The 20,926-nt window shown below is 38.0% G+C and overlaps 1 protein-coding gene across 1 annotated transcript in view; it reads left to right on the forward strand.

Annotated features, from left to right (window-relative positions):
- btv (dynein cytoplasmic heavy chain beethoven) overlaps positions 1-20,926 on the forward strand; it is a 122,622-nt gene that overhangs the window by 4,050 nt on the left and 97,646 nt on the right. Inside the window, exons 5-14 of the mRNA XM_071695629.1 lie at positions 3,387-4,074; positions 6,813-6,969; positions 10,297-10,489; positions 11,174-11,401; positions 11,908-12,140; positions 13,217-13,313; positions 13,465-13,673; positions 15,869-16,082; positions 18,209-18,442; positions 19,977-20,179. Of these exons, the coding sequence (XP_071551730.1) occupies positions 3,387-4,074; positions 6,813-6,969; positions 10,297-10,489; positions 11,174-11,401; positions 11,908-12,140; positions 13,217-13,313; positions 13,465-13,673; positions 15,869-16,082; positions 18,209-18,442; positions 19,977-20,179 (2,456 nt within the window). The remainder of the gene's footprint in view (positions 1-3,386; positions 4,075-6,812; positions 6,970-10,296; positions 10,490-11,173; positions 11,402-11,907; positions 12,141-13,216; positions 13,314-13,464; positions 13,674-15,868; positions 16,083-18,208; positions 18,443-19,976; positions 20,180-20,926) is intronic.

Here is a 20,926-nt window from a genome sequence, read left to right on the forward strand (position 1 = left end):
TATGGGCTTTGTAGGGGTAGGTTATTCTTATATTTTCCTTAATGTCTTGTAGAGCCATTTCCATTCCTCTCTGGCATAGTCAGGGATGATGAATCATCTGTTGTGAAGAAATTGTAACTATTCAACTCTTCATGTGATTACTCATTTGTACAGTATGGAAAGAGAGTTCTGTACTTATGGGGCCCTATCTCCTGAACTTTCTTTTCCATTAAATACAGAAGCTTTCTTATAGTTTTTAACTTCTTCTTTTCCATTCTGCTACAGTGTGTTTGTTTCTTGCCTTCTTCTTTCATGAAAGGCATTTGGCTGCTGTTGTCCACCAATTCATCTCCATAATACAGCTTCCAATTTCTTGCAAACAGACTTTTTTCCCACTCTCTTACTTTCCTTGACCAATTCTTCTTATCACATACTATTAGTACCTATGTGCTAACATTTGTTACTAATGTTGCAAAACCTCCTCTACCTTTGTTGTATTCACAGGGCTTTCATATCAGCATGAGTGTTTTGTTTTGCTGTACTGAAGGGTACAGGCATCAGAGATATGAATAGATGGATAGCTATTCTGATATTTGTCAGCAGACAGTTTGTCTCCCTAACTATTCTTCTAATATAGGAGTCTAGCCACAGGTTAGGTACAACATTGGCTCCCAAGTCCTTCTCATGCACAGAATTCTGAAGCTTATTTCCTGCTAGATAATGATCATATTAAGGCTGTCTTTCCCTTTGTCCCATCCTCATTACTTTACTTTTGCTCGTGATGAATGTCATCAGACACATTTCTGACCAACTTTGGGATCTGTTTAAGTCTCCTTTTAAACGGATACAGTCTTGCTTGTTTTTTACTTCCCTCATTAATTTTGTGTCACCTGCAAACATATTCAGATAGGATTCCATACCTATGGTCAAGTCATTGATATAAATCAAGAAGAGTGATGGTCCCAGAAGTGAATCCTGTGGCTATCTGCTGGTCTTCTCAACCTATTTGGAAAAGGCTCCTCTAACATGTGTTCTTTGTTCCATCCAACTGAGATACATTTCTGTCCATTGAAGGAGTTTATCCCCTTATTCATTCCTAGTGATCCAGCCACTTAATCATCCTCTCATCTGGTACAGTGTCAAATGCTTATTGATAGTTCAGATACAGATAGTCCATCCAGCATTTCCTTATGTCCAGGACTGACCTCACTCTCTCATGTAAAAACCTACAAAGTTAGTTACACATGACTAACTTTCCCTAAAACCACTCTGTCTCATTTAGGAAATTTCTCTTCCATAGAAAGTCATCCTCTTGCTATCCTATAATTTTTCCAGAACCTTACACACCACACCCCTGGTCTCCTTTCTTATATAAAGGTATGTCCTTGGCACTTTGTCCCTTTCCAGTGACATCTTGAACAGCAATTCAAGTAGTTTATTGAGCATCTCCACACTCATCTGTAGCACAACTGGTGATATTTCATCAGGATCATAAGCCTTGTATGGGTCAAGTCCTTTTCATATACTGTTAATGTCTTTTTTGGAAATCTCAGTAATTTCCAAAACCTCCTCCCCATTCCATGTCACTGATGTTGGGGCAATAGTATCTCCCACTGTGAAAAACACTCTTGAACTTGTTATTCATTTCCTCACATATCCTTACCTGATCCTGTACAATTTTTCCCTTTGAATCCCTTTGCCTGATTAGCTGGTCCTTAAGTGACAATTAGTTCTTGATGAATTTATGGAGCAGTTTTGGATTTTCACCTGCACTGTCCACAGTATTTTGCAAAGTTTCTTTGTTTGTCCTTTTATAATCTGTTATACTCATTCTGTTCTCATTTGTACCTTACAAATGCTGGCTGGCTGGGGTTCCTTCTACATCTTCACCACTGCACATCTTGAAGTACCTTTTCTTTTTGGCATGTTTTATTAAACCACATCTTTTTTCTTATCATTCTCCTTGTATTTAAGGCTTGAGGTACTCATGCCTCCACTCCACTGTAAATTTTACGGAATCTCTCATCACAAAGCCCTTGTTCCTGACTATTAAACCCCCTTATTGAGGTCTGTGCAGTTTCTTTGATTGTATCTCATTTCATCTCGTGTCTTTTGATATTTTTGTTTACCACAAGGTCAAACTTGAGTATAACAAGATCACTTCCAATTTGTTTATCAGATATAAGGGTCTCAATACCCATGCTAGAAGGTGTGAAGATGAGATCTAGCAATGATGGTGTATCAGCTTTCTGACAAGCTTTTAAGGAAAATTTTCCTTTATACACTCTAAAAACTTGTCTCAGGACTCCCTGTCATCATGAGAATCCAAATTCTCCCATCTGTCTCTTTATGACTGATATCCCCATTATAATTCCTGCACTCTGCTATCATCAGTTTCTGTGTATGTGTTGGTGTTTTTTAGTCTTTTTCCCACACTAAACAGCTTTTGATATCGATTCAGTAGATTCTGTATGTACTTTTGTCCTTTCTACTATCAAAAACGATGCTAATATTCTTATCACAATTCCTTTCCTAATATTGCCCTCAATATATTTTGTAGGCATTTTAGTCCTTTCTTCTGTCTGAACAGTTTCTGATACATTCATAGAAGACTCATCAGACTCTGTTTGCCTTTTAATGGCTTCATCATCTCTCCTCTGGTTTTGTATCTTCTGAATCCTCTCCCCTAAACTGCATTTGCATTCCTTTCTGGTCTCATGACTTCCTTCATGATCCTTGAAGTGTTTTCTCAGATTTTTTACTTTAGCTTTAGTTGTGTAGCCATCTTGTATTGCTCCTTAACAAGTTCCCATAACATCCCCAAACGTTTACTTTTTAGTGCATTCATCTCTAGTCTCCTCTTTGCTTTCATCTCTTGCCTCCTTTTTGCAGATCTGCTTTTGACTGAATGGATTTTGTGAATTCTGTGCACATGTACATGTATGTGTGTTCAGTTACAGTATTTGTATATAGTTGCCTTTTTGTGAAGTACTGTTTTAAATATCATCCAATATTTTGAATATATTTACACTGTCTGCATGTACAGTTACTTTTTTATCCTGTTCCATTTGTCAGCAACTCTAGTACTATAGAGTCAGTATTCTGTGAGTGTATTTTTATGGCTTGTGGGACTTCACCTTGGAGAAATAGAGTTTTTGATACCTCAGAAATCACATTTCTCTCCAGGGTCAGTTCATCCAACAAGCTTTGATGAATTCTCATAGGACACCACCCTGGAAAGAAACATTTTCATTCATGAAAACTTACATTTATTTACATCTTCTGTAACTTGATTCTTAGTTTCTTTTTTTCATTGGTCTGTCCCTGACTTATTTTTTGAAATCTTCCCATGAAATACATTTTAGTGTACATCACATTGTTGAAATTCATTTCCATTACTGTTTCAGAGCAAACTGGCAGAGGAGAATCTATGGGGAGGACAGTACAATCAAATTGAGAAAAGTTTATCTGAGGGCATAGCAGTTTGTGACCATTGGGTAGAAACTTGTTTCAAACTTACATCTGTATTCTGGAAAAGTGGGGCAGATCAAATGTGGGAAGGCAAACCATTCATACCAGATTATTGCAAGAATGTTTCCAAACGCCTAGGTGAGATACTCAGCCTCCGTACATTGCACAAGCAACTTACAAGGCTGTTATCACTAAGTGAACAGGAAGACCTGAAAACTGCAGAGGCTTTTAAGCCTTTTGCAGGTTTAAAGCCTGTACAGTACAATCCATATACTGAACCACTATGGCAAGCAGCAGTCTGTCAGTTTGAAAATTCCCTTAAACCTGCAGAACAACGAATTGCTGGTAAGCTGAGGGCTCAGCTTCGGAATATGAATTCAAGTGCTTACCAGTTAATGCAGGAGTTTAAGCGGTACAAGGAGCTGATAAAGCGTGACAGTATCCAAACAGAACTTGTATCCGAACGAGAAATGCTACTCAGTGAACTTAGCAATTACATTAAGACAATACGTGTAGACTTTAGCAGTACATCTGTTTCTGGACCTCGACGTTTAACAAATGTTCCAGAAGTGGTCAGCAACATCTACTGGGTCAAGCCTATTCATGCAAAGGTCCTTGATATTGGTAGGTAGTTATTCGTCCTTCTTTTATGGGATACTTTATTTTTCTACTTTGTATCACTATTACGTTTTTCTGCTATATTGTAGTTTAGTCATTTATAACCTCCCCCAGATAATGTGATCACGTATCTGTATGCTATCCTTTGCTAACTCCCTTCTCATGCACATACTTTTTGTTGCTTCACTTTGTCCTTCCAGCTAGCCTTCATTCTTCCATTATACCAGTTCTCATCCACCTCGCCATGGTACTTTTCTGAGTATGAAGTCAAGTTGATGATACTGCAGTGATTCATTGCTCAAATGGCATTCAGTGTAACTGCTTGATTGAGCTACCTCCAATTATCTGTCAACTGCCATCTTAGATCAGTAGGACCACAAAATATGATATAGGTAGGGAATACTTTAAGGCCTTCCAGATCCAGTAGTTACATTAGGCCTTCTTAAGTTTTGCTGGTTTTTATTCATGTCTTTTGCTGTACTGTATAGTGAATGGGAAGTTAAGAGAGTGGAGGTTGTAGAAGCCTTGCATAGTATGAATTGTGGTAGGGCATTGGAGTGGATAGAACTGCAGGTGAATTTCTCAAGAAAAGGGGTGGTGTTGATTGATTAGTAAGGATGTTTGACATATAAATTACCTTAGGTGAGGTGCCTGAGGATTGTCAGATTACACTTATAATGTATTTGTATGTAGGTAAGGGTGATGAAATTGAATGTCTTAAATACTGAGGTATAAGTTTGTTGAGTAATTGTTAACGTATATAAGAGAGTGGTGATTAAGAGGGTACTGTCATGCAGAGCTGCTGATTGAGGGACGGACATTTTGGTGTAAGTAGAGGTAAGTGATGTGTATACTAGGTGTTTACTAGGTGCTTTCTTTGAAGAATGTGTGTGACAAATGTATGGAGAAAGAGTAATTTGTATATGGCATTCATAGATGTGGTGAAAGAATATGATTGGGTTGACAAAGATGCCTTACAGAAAGTGCTATGGATATGTAACACAAAATATAATTTTCAGATTGTGTGAGATGTTTTCATCAAGAGATGAGAACATGTCTGTAAGTAGAAAGGAAAGAGGGTGAGTTGTTTCAGGTGACAGTGGGTATTGAGATGTCCATGGCTATTTAATGTATTTTTGATAGGGATGGTGATGGAAGTAAATGTGAGGATATGAAGCAAAGTGCAGGTCTTCAGTATGTTGGCAGTGGAGGGGGAATGCGGCAGGGGGATGATTCATTCATGTTTATAGATGATACTGTTCTGATGGCAGACTGCAAAGAGAAACGCCAGTCACATGTGACAATATAGGGGAGTGTGTAAAGAATAATGATAAAATTTAATGTGAAAACTAAGTTAATGAGGTGCTGTAGTTGGGGTGAGACAGGACAATTTGAATATGAGTTCAAATGATGAGGACCTGGGAATGATGATGACAGTGAATGAAACCATAGCAGTTGAGATGAGTCATAGTTAGAAGATAGACTGAAGGTCCTGGGCTTGTTTAGAAGTGTGCAGGAGGAAAGGTCATTGCCCTGAAGGTCAGAGATGGGTATGTTTAAAGATATAGTATTCCTGACAGTGTTCTGTGGATATGTCTTGGGCCTTTAATGCATGAGAGTGAAAGTGGCTGGAAATGAAGTACCTTGGAACAGAGTGTGGCTAGAGGCATGTTGTTTGTGTGAGAAGTTGCAATAACAGAGAGAGATGTGATAGTAAGATTAGTGTGATTGGGAGGGCCAATCATTCTTGATGTTGCATATGATTACATACTGTAGGTTTAGGTTTGATAACTGAATTTTTCTGCTGGGCACATATACAGTTCATGCTCAGTGATGAGGAATGATGGAGTGCAAAAGGTTTTGAGTGCTTATGGCCAAAAAATGCAGGGTGGTGCAAGGTGTGCATGGAATAGAGTTGATTGTAATGATGTGTAGATGGGGACGATGTGCTGTCAGTAGACTGAACCAAACCAAGTCATATTAAGTGGTGTAGGGAAACCACAGAATGGTTTGTTGGGCCCTGTTGTGGATTGGGGGCTCTGATTTCAGTACATTCTGCATGACAGCTAGAGAGTAGATGTGAGTGAATGAATCCATTTTTTCATCTTTTCCTGGTGCTGCCTTACTAATTTGGCAAACAGTAAATGAATATGAAAAAGAAAAAATTATGCATGCACACACACACACGCACACACGCGCGCGCACACACACACACACACACACACACACACACACACACACACACACACACACACACACAAAGGAGAATATATGTAGATAAGATAACTGAAAGTTGATTCTAGAGACTTGTTAGGAATGTACACATAGGAACATAGTAGACTACATTGAAGGGCAAAGGAAGTGTTTGTAAGCATGGGGTGGCTTTACTAAAGACCCCGCAGAATTATGCTAGTGTAATGGCTTGTAGTGGAGGTTTTGTTTGACCCTGCGCTCCTTTTTCTACAGAAACCTATTGTATATAGATAGCTTTGTTCATTGTTTGGTGAAATGATGCTTGCCATGATAGGTACAAAATTGAGATCTAAGTAAAGGGGACGAATTCTTAAGATATTTCCATTAGAAAATGGATATAAAGATTTATCTTCAGTCGTTTATAAATGAGGTTTAAATGAATTTGCTTTCAAAGGAGCAGCCTATATTGTGTGTATGAGGGCTTTAACATTTTAGGTAATTACATGTGTACATTTTAGTCAGATAAAGCTCTTGTTGCCTTTTTCCTTCAGGTAAGACAGCTGATGCCTTGTTAAGTGATTTGAATGGTTATGAAGAGTTGAAACGCAACATTGCAGAATTCTGTGAGGAATTGGAAGAATATCATAATGACCAGTTTGATTCATGGTCCCGAGAAATGCTGCACATGATAGATTCACAGGAACTTAGGTATGATTTTGTTCTTATATATATTCTACCATAGAGAATACATAGTCAGCTGACCCTCATTCCCATTTTGTCACATTTTTTGTCACTTAGAGTACAGAACAGTAAGATTTCTTCAGGAAATTGAAAGGTGAGACAAAGAGAAAGGAAGGATGTAAGAGGATGTTAAAAGGAAACTTGATCTCTTTCCTAGTGAGTATCTCAAAGAGCATTTGCTCAGTGGGGAGCTAGAACACCATTCTATCCCTCAAAATGAGGTTCATCTATGAGAATTCACCCACTTTGACTACCATAAAACACATGAGGCTGGCAGATGCTTGTTCAAAGGACTTATCGACTATGCAGCATGTCTAAGGCTGTGGTATCACGGAGGAGAGATGAGATGGGGGATAGCAACTTCTTAGCCCATTCCTTCAAGCTTGCTTGTTGGTGCTGTTTGGACATATTTATTGTTATATTGCAGTACCTTCCCTTTTGGTTCTGGCCCTCAGATTGGAAGTCAGGCAGGTATTTTTATTTTTGATTCAAGGTTACTTCATGACATGAAATGTGAAATCTTCATTACATCTCAAGAATTGGTGTACCAGGAGACATCACTGACATCACCTACCACAGGCACAAAGAGCCCATAGAGAAGGTCTAGAGGAGGGCAACAAAGATGGTACAAGAGAGTTAGCTACAGGGTATGGCTAGAGGTGTTAAATTTACCCCCTGTAAAAGAAGATGCTTGGGGGATGACTTACAACCTTTAAGTTGTTAAAAGAGATTGATGAAGTGGACTGTCTTTGAGAGATATAGATAGAATAACCAGAGGGCATAACATGAAATTAAGTAAGATACTTATAAATAAGGGTGTAGGGAAGTACTTTCATAATGTAAGAATGTTGGATGAATGGAACTGATTGACTGAGAACATGGCCACTGCAGACATCATACCTAAATTTAAGTGGTTGTATGATTGTGTAGTGTTCAAGAGATGGGGCCCCTCAAGTGTAAGACTCCCTCCTCATACAGTGCTAATAGGTAATTACAGTATGTTGACAATTCAGATTTTGTTGTAATGGTCATTATAACCAACATTTTTTGTTTAATTTCTGATGCCTTTTCTCCTGGGAAACTCCCTCAGGGGAATGGCCATTGCAAAAGAGTCTCCCATAACTGGTGAACTTCCTCATCCTTACCAGACCACTGGCAGAGGGTAACTGTAGCAAAGTGTTTCCACAGTTCTCCTGCCTAATGTTACTACTTACTACTTTTACGTAATGTGTCTACCTAATGTTCCAAACTACTACTTCTACCTAATGTTCCCACCTAAATTTTCCTGCTTACTACTTCTATTTAGTGTCTCTACCTAACGTTCCTGCCTAATGTTGCTTCCTACTCCTTCTGTCTATTACTTCTACCATTTTGCCAAAAGAAAGAGCTAGCACATTGTGCTCACCTTAGGAATGAGTTGTGTGAGTTAAGTGTTCTTAAGTGTTATATATGACAAGGAAAAATTGTATGTTTGAGGATAGAATGTCAGCAGTCCATGTTTGGGTTAGGCAGTAAGAAAAACAGCTGTGTAGGTTAGAGGAGTGCAACTTGACAATCACTAAAATGCTGGCTTACTACACAGTCGTCACTAACCCTCCTGATATTAAGGTGGATATTGCTAGTAATATATCTGTTTGGTCAGTGGTTGTCGACCAACTACCACCTACCAGGGAATATAACAGCAAAAGGTTAAAATGACCCCCATGGAAGTGTCTCCAGACAAATGTGTGGACCATAAGTCTGGACTTGAAGAATATTTACTGGCATGCCATTTCACTCTAGGATGGACAGCTAGTGTAGTTGCTTTACTTTCCAGTCCACACACTCTGGCATGAGTGAGGCATTACAGGTGCATGACAACTGGAATGTATGTGATTATACACATGTTAGGGGATATCAGGCTGGCTGTAGAATTCTTGATTACTTTTGTAAGCTGGCGAGGCAATTTGAAAACTCAATGATGGCCTTTGGGTTAAGCATGGTAAATACCATAAACTTTTTTATTTGGTTATTTTCAGCCCTCTTAACCAGATTAATGTGACTAAAATGGTAGTGTTCGCTGATTTTGAAAACATCCTGATTGTATAGGACTCATGAGGTAATGTCAGGCTGTCACTGAGTTCACCTGTTGCTCCAAACAGGGTAATTTTGCCTCAGCATGCAAGGCTGTATCCTGTTTAGAGTATAGGTACCCTAGCTTGTATTGTTAATTTTGTGTTAGCATCTTTCATATTTGTGATGCTGAGATATGTGTTCAGCAGAATAGGAGTTGTAGACAATACATGTGGTTGTATCTTTCAGTTATGAATAATTCCCCAAAGTGTATTTCATCCTTACACAGAAGTGATTTTAGGTTGCTCTTGTACTTTCAGTTATTAAACCTTAGGTTGTATCTTTTATTTCTCTGAAGAGAAAAGGGGTAGTTTTAAGAAAGTTGAAAAATAGCTACACATCAGTACATATTTCTTGTTAGGCCCCAAAACCAAAACTCATAACATTGATATAATACCATAACTACTCAACAACTGTGACACTGTAAGCCACCAGAGGGAGCTGTTCATTTGGCACTATATCAGGAGTCATTAGGGCCTAATGTTTGCAAATTGTTTCAGTTGTAAACAAAAGTGCACACCTTTTGTTCTTGTTGACCTAACTAGTGAGAGGTACCCAGGCTGCACCTTACCTACATCGTGGATAAGTTGTTTCATGCTTGTTGAGTCCTATGAATTGGTTTGTCAGGTTCAAATGCTCTATGGTGGTTAGAGGAGATGAATCCTTGTGGATACACCTCATTTTTGGATAAAACATTGTTTAACCTTTTGTGTTCAAGTGCTTTCTCAGATTCATTTAGGACTATGCCTATGGTTAACAAATGATTCTTATTCTTCAGAATGTAGATTTCTGAACAAGTATGTAATTAACCACATTTAGACAAGGATAAGACATACAGACTCTCCCTGAACACTGTGGTTAATGATACTCACAAATGTAAATGTTGAAAGGTCAGCAGAAGTGGTACAGTGGTTGAAGCATTTGCCAAAGAAATCTTTAAATTCGTTTTTCTTGTACATAGATGAAGTAGTGGATAAGTGCTTACACTATAATGATGCAAGATGTATTTGCAAAGAAGGAAGGTTGTTTCCTTATGGCAGGTACTGAAATCAGTTTACTGTGGAAGAGATTATAGTATGATTTGATAGTACTGCATACTGTACATGTATTGCAGCTGTGCACTTGAGTCTGTTTCTTTTATGCTGAGATTATGTCTTTAATACTAATTTTGTTCTCTTCCAGCTTGGCCACAGACTCACCTGTTTTGTCATTCAGCAAAGGCCGATTATTGCGAGTAAATTATAATCCACGACTTGTGGGTTTAGTAAGGGAAGTTAGCCAGTTATCTATCCTTGGCCACAATATACATCCTGATATCATCAAAATGGCCAAACTTGCCCAAACATTTATGAAGCAGGCAAAGGCCCTTGAAGAAGTAAGAATTTTTGTTGGAAATTTTTATCAACTTTTGTCCTGAAAATTTATTCATTTGTTGCATCTAATTCTATTACCATTTATGTGGGAAGGATTAGCTGCATACTGATTTGTAGCTCACTCACAGACAGTCGTAACCTATGTTAAGTGCGCTATAGTGTATAAACTCTTCCTCCTTTTTCTCATTCACATAAAACTGTTTGTCGTGTGGAACTAGATTTTTCATTATACTTTCCCCATCATGCAAAATGATTCCATTGTTCCTAGGTGGAAATAATTCTTCTAGCATATTTGATTGATAAACCTCTATTCTTAGTCAGTGGTCCCAGTGCATCAGTCCATCTCTTCTGTGATTTGTCATGTAGGATTAAATTCTTCATTCACATCACTACCATTGAAAAAATTATTCCATTGCACCCAGTTAGAAATCACCCCTTTGGTAAGGGAGAATTTATGATTGTGTTTTTTCTGATAAACCAAAAACCAGTAACCAGTTGGATTGGGGTGATTCTGTGGTTGACATATAATCAGTAGTTGGACCTGGTATTTGACTGTGTGGCCTGATGTAATGCCAAAGCATGCCATGAGAGCTGTTGTTCCTTCAGTTTGACTCTGTCTTGGCTCATTAAAGAGCATCAGATTTGAATTAGATTATTGATGCTTAAAATGAGAATTTTTTTTTCAGATTGCGAACTTCCACAATACAGTAGGTGACCAGATGATTCCTTCTCAGCGGCCAATGATGCTTGAAGCAGCACTTGCCCTCTCTGGTTTGGTACAGGAACAAACCACCATCACTTGGTCTAACACTCAACAGTTAGATGCTTATACTGCTAAACTTAAGGCGGCCACTCAGAGATTAGCTCGTGAAAACAAACAGCTGGCACAGTGTCATCTTATGATTAAAGAAAGAGTATGTAAAACTTTTCCATCTGTATCTGATTTCTTATTTTCTTTGAGGGGTGAGTAAACATAAGACAAAGGAACATAAGGGGATTTATTAAGAATGCTAGAAAATCAAAGCTTTTGTTTGGAAAAGTTGAACATTTCAGCAAATTTTTCATATTCTAAGTTGAAACAGGCATTCTGGACTAAAAATGAATTGCACTGAAAAAATGCCATAATTCTAAGGGCATCATCTAAACCAAATGATATACCAAAAGGATAGTGGGAACTTTATGTGTGAATTTTTAAATGTTAGAAATAGGAAGAGATAGATTTTTCTTTTTTATCATGACAGAAGAGTATAAAGTAAAAAAAGTTTGTGTGTACAGTACAGTGAAGGTATTCAAAAGATTAGAATATAGAAGGTATTGAAAAAGAAATTATTTCTTATCTCTAGTTTTTTTTTTTGTATTCATCTTTCATGTCAGCTTTTGATGGATGATATATTAACAGACAGTAGTTGATTTCTTTTAGGTCTTAGCACTTATGAATACAGACCTTCTCCGACATCAGTCAAAATGGAAGGAGTTACTTAAAGAAATGCGATCCATCATGCATCAGCTAGAGGAAAAGGGATTTATAGACCAAAAGTCTTGGTGCTCCCATTGGGATCGTCAGCTGTACAAGGCTTTAGAGCATCAGTACCAGTTAGGAATTGAAGCTCTCAACCAACACTTGCCAGAGTTCAAGGTGGAGTTGACATACAGGTGTGATATATTGCTTTTTATCTTATTTGAGTGATTAAGAGTGTTATTTTATCTGACAAGGTATGCTGTCATTAAATATACTTTTGTATTTATTTTCTGTGGCTCACATGCATGGCAACAGCAAGTAAGAATTTGGAGTGGACAAAGATAATCTGTTCTCTTTTTATCAGAAGAAACATTTGCAAGGAATATTTTATGAGATAAAGGGAAGCTATGATAATAGGATCATAAAAAAGTGAAAAGTGAAAAAATATTTATGTTGCTTGCGCTCAAACATCATGACAGGGAACACAGGTCTCAGGATGAGCTGTGGGGATACACATATAAGGTAGGGAGATATAAACTGACAAGTTAACTTGATGATTACTTGTTTCAAATTATGATTTATCTAGGAATAAAATTTCAATGTCTCAACTACACATAGAGTATGTGGGACATTACGTTTTCACACCTGCATCTCTATGTTCTGCCAGTATGCAAGGTGGCAGGTAATCCTTTTAGGCTAAGAAGGTACGTGTAGATAAGCTAAATTTGAACTCTCTGTTGGATTATAAGTGAAGTAGCTTTGAAGGGAAAGGAGAAGAGGACACTAACAAGCCATCATAAATAAGAATGTGAACGTTGCTTAACAGGAAGAAAGATGGGTGTTTAAAAACTACCTCAGACAGATTATGTAATGCTTTGAGAGGGTAAGGAAAAGGCTGATAATTTAACCCTGGAGTTGGATATAGAGATGGTAATATTTTGCACATGATATGCTCTTAGTTGATTACCATTGTGTCAAAGCCAAGAACTAATTGATGCTTTCTTACACAGTAGGGCAATGCCTCTCAGCCATACTTGTACAATGTGCATTCTTGTTTAGCTTGTTATTGTTTGTATCATAATTCATGTATTACTATTAACCATCTGCCTTGCTTCTTAACATGGGAATTTGCTATACTGCATACAAAGGGAAAGAATAATGAGTTCAGATTTTTAGTTCATTTCTAAAACAATTTTTGTAGTATATAGATAAGCTGTTTTGGCATATGTTACATGTAATTCTCATCGTTAATTCTGTGTTCTCTCTGCAGACAACAGAGGCTTCAGTTTCTCCCTCCAGTAGAAGAAATTCGCATGAAGTATTATGGACAGTTGAAACGTTTCCTTGCTATTCCCTACCATTTTAAGGTATTTTGTGTTAATTTCATTGATATAACTCTGATCTTTAGCATGCTTATGGCATAATTTATCCTGTAGATGTATCAGACAGATCTGAAATGGAAAAATTACAAATCAGTATATAGTTATATACAATTGAGATCATGATTGTCTCCAACAGGGTGTGAATGAAATCAACGATCATCCAGTATTTCCAGCTATAGTGGATCGCAATGCTCATCGTTTTGCACAATTGTTTCAACGAGCTGAAGAGCTGTTTGAGAGACTAGAAAGTGTTAAAGAGCGTTTCATAGATCTATGTGCTCTTGGCTCGAGCAATCTGGAACAGCTGGTGGAGAATGCTTGTAAGACTGCTGAAGACTGGGACCGGTAAGGAATGGACAAAGTAAGACAAATTGGTTCTCACTGCAAACAGAGCCCAATTAGCAACTGAGAGAGCACATGTTTGATATGGGATTGAAACTTTATTTTACCCTGAAAGTGATGTGTTCATGAGAACTCAACCCTTTCAACCTTCACAGAACACATGAAGTTGGCAGATGCTAATTCATAGGACTTGACAACCATCCCACCCAAGTGAGATGGTGTCAACTGGTCCTTCATGATTCCAGTGACAAAGTTGTAAATTAACCATTTTAACCTATCTTTAGAGAACAGTCGTTCCCAAAAATTTTATTTTTTTGGCACTAATCCATTTTCTACAGCTATTATTAATGAAGCACTTTAAATTGATATTGATGATGTCTGGCACAAAGATATTCAAGGTTTATATGGAAGGAGATATACTGCATTTGCCTGCGAATGTTGGTCTTTCTATATATCAATTTGATACCACTTGAAGTGATTCTTTGCATGTAAGGTAAATCTTGAAAAGCAAGCTACCTCTATCTAGAGGGAAGTTGAGTTTCTTCAGACTTTTGTCACAGTGAAGAGTGCTTGCCAAGTGATACGTTTGAGTTATGCTTCAGTCCATAGGAAGCCAGGTTTGGCTTGTGCTCAGATTCTTTTCTTCCTTAACCTTCTTTGTAGGAGAAAGTTTTCTAATTTAAAACAGTTCCCAAACAAGGTGGGACAACTAGTTTTCTTTCCAAAGAAGATGTGCTAGGTCTTCTCAAAGAATCAGTTTTATGTGGGTGAAGGATGTCCCTTTTTTCAGCTTGCCTAATAATTTTTTTATGATGGGATGTATAAAGTCTGGCCTGCTCAGATTTTAGAACTGCAGTATGTATATCAAATTGATTTTAGTACCTGAGGCAACTTTGAATGTTGGTTCTAATTTTTTCATCTTTTAAATATGACAAATTGCAGGTAGTTATGGGCTGTTTACAGAGCTATGGGCTAAAGTAATAGAACAAAGGGTTCCAGAATTGAGTACTGAGTGACTTCAGTTGTTACTTTTCATTATTCCAAGAAAGTTTCCCTGAACATGTTATAAGTTATAAGTTCCTTTGGAAATTAAGAGGCTAAACCTTGACTTCCTTTTAAAAGGCTGTATAGTGTACTAGTTTATGGTATATTTGATTTGCGTTATAGCTGTTGTGTTGTGAATATATAGTGTATGGTAGAAGTCTATTTCTCGCCAGAATGGCCCACAAGGCAGATTCCATCACAAATTTTGTTTTTTTTATATTGCTGTTGCTGGTGTGTCTGCATGATATTCACTTCTTTATATCTACTTGTAACCTTGTATCATTATTAGGGCATGTGAAGATGGACCCTGAGTCCAGTGGTCACTTACCTCATTTAGTATACCAGTGGTATACTAGGGGGATCAAAATGAAGGGTATCTACTGGAAGGGAGCCCTTGCAATTCTGCATGGCATAAGTTTGTTCCATAATGGGAACTCAGTTGGTTTATTATTGTCTTTAAAGTACAGAATGCTAGAGAGATCATGGGAATGCCTCCCATGCTGGCCTCCCTCCTCCTTAAGTAATTCCATTAAAATCACTCTTAGATCACTTATTTGTATTTCTTTTGTATTTCTTCACTTTCCTTGCCAACTGATACATATGACAAGTTTTCACTTTCATACAAGCTGTAGTTTTGTGTGTTATAAGGTTACTGAAGAAAGCAGAATTTTTTCTTTGCCTCATTGGCAATGGAAAGGATCCTATAAACCACTAAAGGTATACTAAGTAAGCTAGATATTTAAACAGAAGTGAGAAAAGTCAGATTTAAATGAAGATAGGATAAGGGTTAAACTAGACTTAAATTGAGTGACTAACAGGCCTTTCACTTGATTCCTTGGAAGTAAGGCTCTTATGTGGTGAGCCTAAGGTCCTGATTGGTTGAACCATGGAACCTACATTATGGTGAGTAATGTACTCTTTTTGCATTTTTTTTTATGGGATTCATTGATATTTTTTGAAGTTGATGAGCCAACTGATGAACAGTAGGTATGCAGAGTTATTAAAGCATAATCTGTGTAAGTCCAAAGATAAATCTCTTCTTTGTCAAGATAATATGCACATATTGTTAGAGGATAGTATAATCTGCAGAATATCAGTGATGTGGTGATGTATTTCTAAACTATATGATGATATGAAATGCCTTAACATTTCAGAAATTTCCGAGCATCTAAAGCCAAGGGTCAAGAGATAGGAAAGTTACCAAGCACAGAGGAAAGAATAGACTGCTTTAGTATAAGTTTTCAGCCTCTACGAGTGGAGTTAGAGATAATGAACCGACGTTATTGGGACATCCTTGTGCAGTCACTGCATAATGCCATTATAAAGGATATCAACACTATTGAGAAATTTACTGAGGAAGCAATTGAGGTGAGTATTACTGGTAAGCCAGATTTATACAAGCTTGTAAGGTTTCTCCATTACATGTATGTAATCTGTCAAACTGCTGCTTCTGATGTATTCAACTGGAAAACTGATGTTATTCATTCTTGACTTAAGATAAAAAAATAGTTTCCCTCCAGTGTTGATTCATCCTCCATGGAGATTGTATATAAAAAAAGGAAAAGGGCTCACAACTGTTAGAGGAGGGATATATATATATCTGGGAGTGGATCTGGCAGCGGATGGAACCATGGAAGCGGAAGTGAATCATAGGGTGGGGGAGGGGCGAAAATCTTGGGAGCCTTGAAGAATGTGTGGAAGTCGAGAACATTATCTCGGAAAGCAAAAATGGGTATGTTTGAAGGAATAGTGGTTCCAACAATGTTGTATGGTTGCGAGGTGTTGGCTATGGATAGAGTTGTGCACAGGAGGGTGGATGTGCTGGAAATGAGATGTTTGAGGACAGTGTGTGGTGTGAGGTGGTTTGATCGAGTAAGTAATGTAAGGGTAAGAGAGATGTGTGGAAATAAAAAGAGCGTGGCTGAGAGAGCAGAAGAGGGTGTTTTGAAATGGTTTGGGCACATGGAGAGAATGAGTGAGGAAAGATTGACCAAGAGGATATATGTGTCGGAGGTGGAGGGAACGAGGAGAAGTGGGAGACCAAATTGGATGTGGAAAGATGGAGTGAAAAAGATTTTGAGTGATCGGGGCCTGAACATGCAGGAGGGTGAAAGGCGGGCAAGGAATAGAGTGAATTGGATCGATGTGGTATACCGGGGTTGATGTGCTGTCAGTGGATTGAATCAGGGCATGTGAAGCGTCTGGGGTAAACCATGGAAAGTTGTGTGGGGCCTGGATGTGGAAAGGGAGCTGTGGTTTCGGGCATTATTGCATGACAGCTAGAGACTGAGTGTGAACGAATTGGGCCTTTGTTGTCTTTTCCTAGCGCTACCTCGCACACATGAGGGGGGAGGGGGATGGTATTCCATGTGTGGCGAGGTGGCGATGGGAGTGAATAAAGGCAGACAGTGTGAATTGTGTGCATGGGTATATATGTATGTGTCTGTGTGTGTATATATATGTGTACATTGAGATGTATAGGTATGTATATTTGCATGTGTGGACATGTATGTATATACATGTGTATGGGAGTGGGTTAGGCCATTTCTTTCGTCTGTTTCCTTGTGCTACCTCGCAAACGCGGGAGACAGCGACAAAGCAAAATAAATAAATAATAAATATATATATATATCGAGTTAGTGATACGAGGTAGCGCAAGGAAACAGACAAAAGAATGGCCCAACCAACCCACATACACATGTATATACATATAGACACGTGTGTATACATGTATGTGTGTATTCTTCGTCTGTTTCCTGTCACTACCTCACTGACATGGGAAACGGCGATCAAGTATGATAAATGTAATAAATTTTGTAGATAGAAGTTGGTAGGCAACCACTGACTAGGGAGTTATATTACTATAACTATGCACCTAAACTCATCATTTGACAGACATTTCTTGTCATGGTTAGTGACTGTTTCCTTCTTTATACAATTGTGGGAGCCTGAGGTTTAATTGCATTACTATTCTCAAACTTAAAGCTGTCCTTGAGCAATGAGAAACTTTGCTCTTCAGCTAGAGAGGAGCTTTGGCCATCCCACAGGGGACATTCTAACAGCACTTTCTTTTCTAAAAAGGCAAAAAGTTACAGAGTTAGATGTGGAGTCCATATCATAGAGTAGGATGTGGTTCCAGTTCACTTGACAGGTTAATAGCAATGGCTTACCTTAAAAGGCAAAGAACAGTAAGAAGTCTGTTAATTTTTTGAGTTTCTGAAGGACATTTGTCACTAACCTATGATAGAATCACATGATAGACCTCTTTTATAGTCACTTCAGTCAGACTGATTGTTTAGAAGATGGTTTCTTTTGAGTGAAATGTATTTCTGTAGGGTGGAGATTAAATCCATAATTTTTTCTTAGATTAGAAATTTGTGGCACAGGAAAAACTTGCCAAATTCAGTCAGTCTTTTCATATTTGGATTTTCTAGCAGTTTGTTCAACTCCAGTTTTGAAACATATTTTTTTTTTTTTTTACATCACTTGGCCAGGTCCTTAAGAAACAACCACAAACTGTAGAAGAAATTGCCAATGCCAGCAATAAGCATGCAGAATATGCAAAGTTGACTGAAGAAATGGTAGATTTGTTTAATGAAGCAGAACGCAAGAACAAGACTTTAGCCAGCTGGACAAAAGAAAGGGTAGAGCAGGTCTCCCGAGTGACCATGCAGTGGGACAATTTCAAAACCCTTATGGATAATCACGAACAAATTGTTGCAAAGCAGGTAAGCTACTTGTTAGTGATAGTTTTCCAAGTATCAGTGTATGATCAGCTTTTGCTGGCTAAAGAGCAGCATTCCTCATATGAAACAGCAGCGAGATATGTATGGACTAGTTTTAGAATTTGCTGAATATAAGGATACAAGGAAGGGCAAAAATATTGTGGATACAAATAGAAAAATTTTGTTTTTTTGATAAGAAATGATAAACAGAAGTAGATAATGTTTAAGTGAATAAATTTAGAGATGACTTCAAGATTTGTGTTATGGATATAAAATTTTTTTAAGGGTGATTGAGTGGATGACTGAACTAGTAAAGGAAATCTAGTAAAGAAGAAAGTAGCATGTGTAGAATGTTTGACTTTTCAAGTATTCTAGCAACTTCTATAAGTTTTCTTATCTATTAAGAGATAAAGTGAAGAGGTGAGTGTCATGTTGAGGGATAGCAACTAAAAGGCTTTTGGCAAGAGGATAGTTGATGTGTGCTGTTATACTAGTAATTGCTTGGTAAATGAAATAGCTGTTAGATTTTACCTTGGGTCTTTGTAAAGTAGGTTATCAGATAATAATCATTGTCATATATGTGTCGGAGGTGGAGGGAACGAGGAGAAGTGGGAGACCAAATTGGAGGTGGAAAGATGGAGTGAAAAAGATTTTGTGTGATCGGGGCCTGAACATGCAGGAGGGTGAAAGGAGGGCAAGGAATAGAGTAAATTGGATCGATGTGGTATACCGGGGTTGATGTGCTGTCAGTGGATTGAATCAGGGCATGTGAAGCGTCTGGGGTAAACCATGGAAAGTTGTGTGGGGCCTGGATGTGGAAAGGGAGCTGTGATTTCGGGCATTATTGCATGACAGCTAGAGACTGAGTGTGAACGAATGGGGCCGTTGTTGTCTTTTCCTAGTGCTACCTCGCACACATGAGGGGGGAGAGGGATGGTATTCCATGTGTGGCGAGGTGGCGATGGGAATGAATAAAGGCAGACAGTGTGAATTGTGTGCATGGGTATATATGTATGTGTCTGTGTGTGTATATATATATATATATGTGTACATTGAGATGTATAGGTATGTATATTTGCGTGTGTGGACGTGTATGTGTGTACATTGTGTATGGGAGTGGGTTGGGCCATTTCTTTCGTCTGTTTCCTTGCGCTACCTCGCAAACGCGGGAGACAGCGACAAAGCAAATAAAATAATAAATACACTTTTTGCTATATCTAGTGTGCCCATTGCAATTAGGATGGGCTTTCATATTCAGGATATGTAAACATTTTATTTTCATCCTGGTTTTCACCATAGTTTTTATGTGTATACCTGTGCCTTGCAGACTTGTGTTTCCTCTTTTTCAGTGTATCTATCTTGTACATGATTTGGCTCTCTTTTTAAATATTACTATAACTATTCAGAAAGCTTAGTGTGTGATATTGACTTTTTTTGTGTGTGTTATAACCTTGTACAAAATTTGTTAAAACTTTTATATCTGATTACTGGTACCATTTTATTTTAATAACATTTATGATATTCAAATACATGGCAGATTGAATCAATCAAAGCCAATCTGGAGAGTCAGACCAATAATTTCAACAATGAAGTTGAGAAATTTGGGATGAGATGGTTCCAGCTTCGTCCTCGTGAAGATCAGTTGGAAGGTGACGCTGACCACATACAGGCAGCTATCTCTTTTGTAGCAGAAAAGCGCTTAGAATGGGATCAGCTTATGGAAGCTAGGGATAGCTTAAGGTAAGGTAATCATCTTTTATATGTCTCTGAATTTTTATGTATTTTTTGTTCCAAAACTAAATGATGCTTTAGAAGCTGTTTTATAATCCAAAGGCCATGAAAACAACCATGCAGTAAATGATGTGCTTTTTGTTGGTTGGGTCCTTAGTGACCACAAAAGGGAAGATTGTGCCTGGAATTCAAGGTATCTATGTGAAAAGCACTGCTACAAGCTAATATTCATATTAGAGTTATTGTTGAAAAAAAAGCTTTACAAATGGAGGAAGACCTGTGATCCTTCATATGTTGATACTGATTAGGCCAAGAGTTATTGTTAGAATATTTTCTACAGATGGAGAAAGACCTGTGATCATTCATGTGTTGATACTGATAAGGCCAAATGCAGAATACTCTGTAATCACAGTGATCAACATAAGATGTCTGATCTTGATTTCAGCACATCTATGTCACAAGCTTGTTAAGTACCTTGACTGACAAAAGTTAATGAGGTACATCAAGGAATAAGCTGCTGACCAGAGGGCTCATTTGCAAGCACAGCTAGAACAACTTCTGTCCATGGATTTCACTTGATGTGCAAATACAAGAGCTGTTACTGTTCAGAGAGTTCTCTTAATGTTCAAGTGCAGGACAAGTTTACAGTGACCATTAGTTGGATGGAAACCATTTGTCACATTAAAAGATGAGTCTCATATAGAATGAGGGTCACCTTTATTCCCACATCAATTCATGTCACTATGAAACAAGATC

This window comes from Panulirus ornatus, chromosome 58 (assembly GCF_036320965.1).
Source record: "Panulirus ornatus isolate Po-2019 chromosome 58, ASM3632096v1, whole genome shotgun sequence".
Taxonomy (NCBI): Eukaryota; Metazoa; Arthropoda; class Malacostraca; order Decapoda; family Palinuridae; genus Panulirus; species Panulirus ornatus.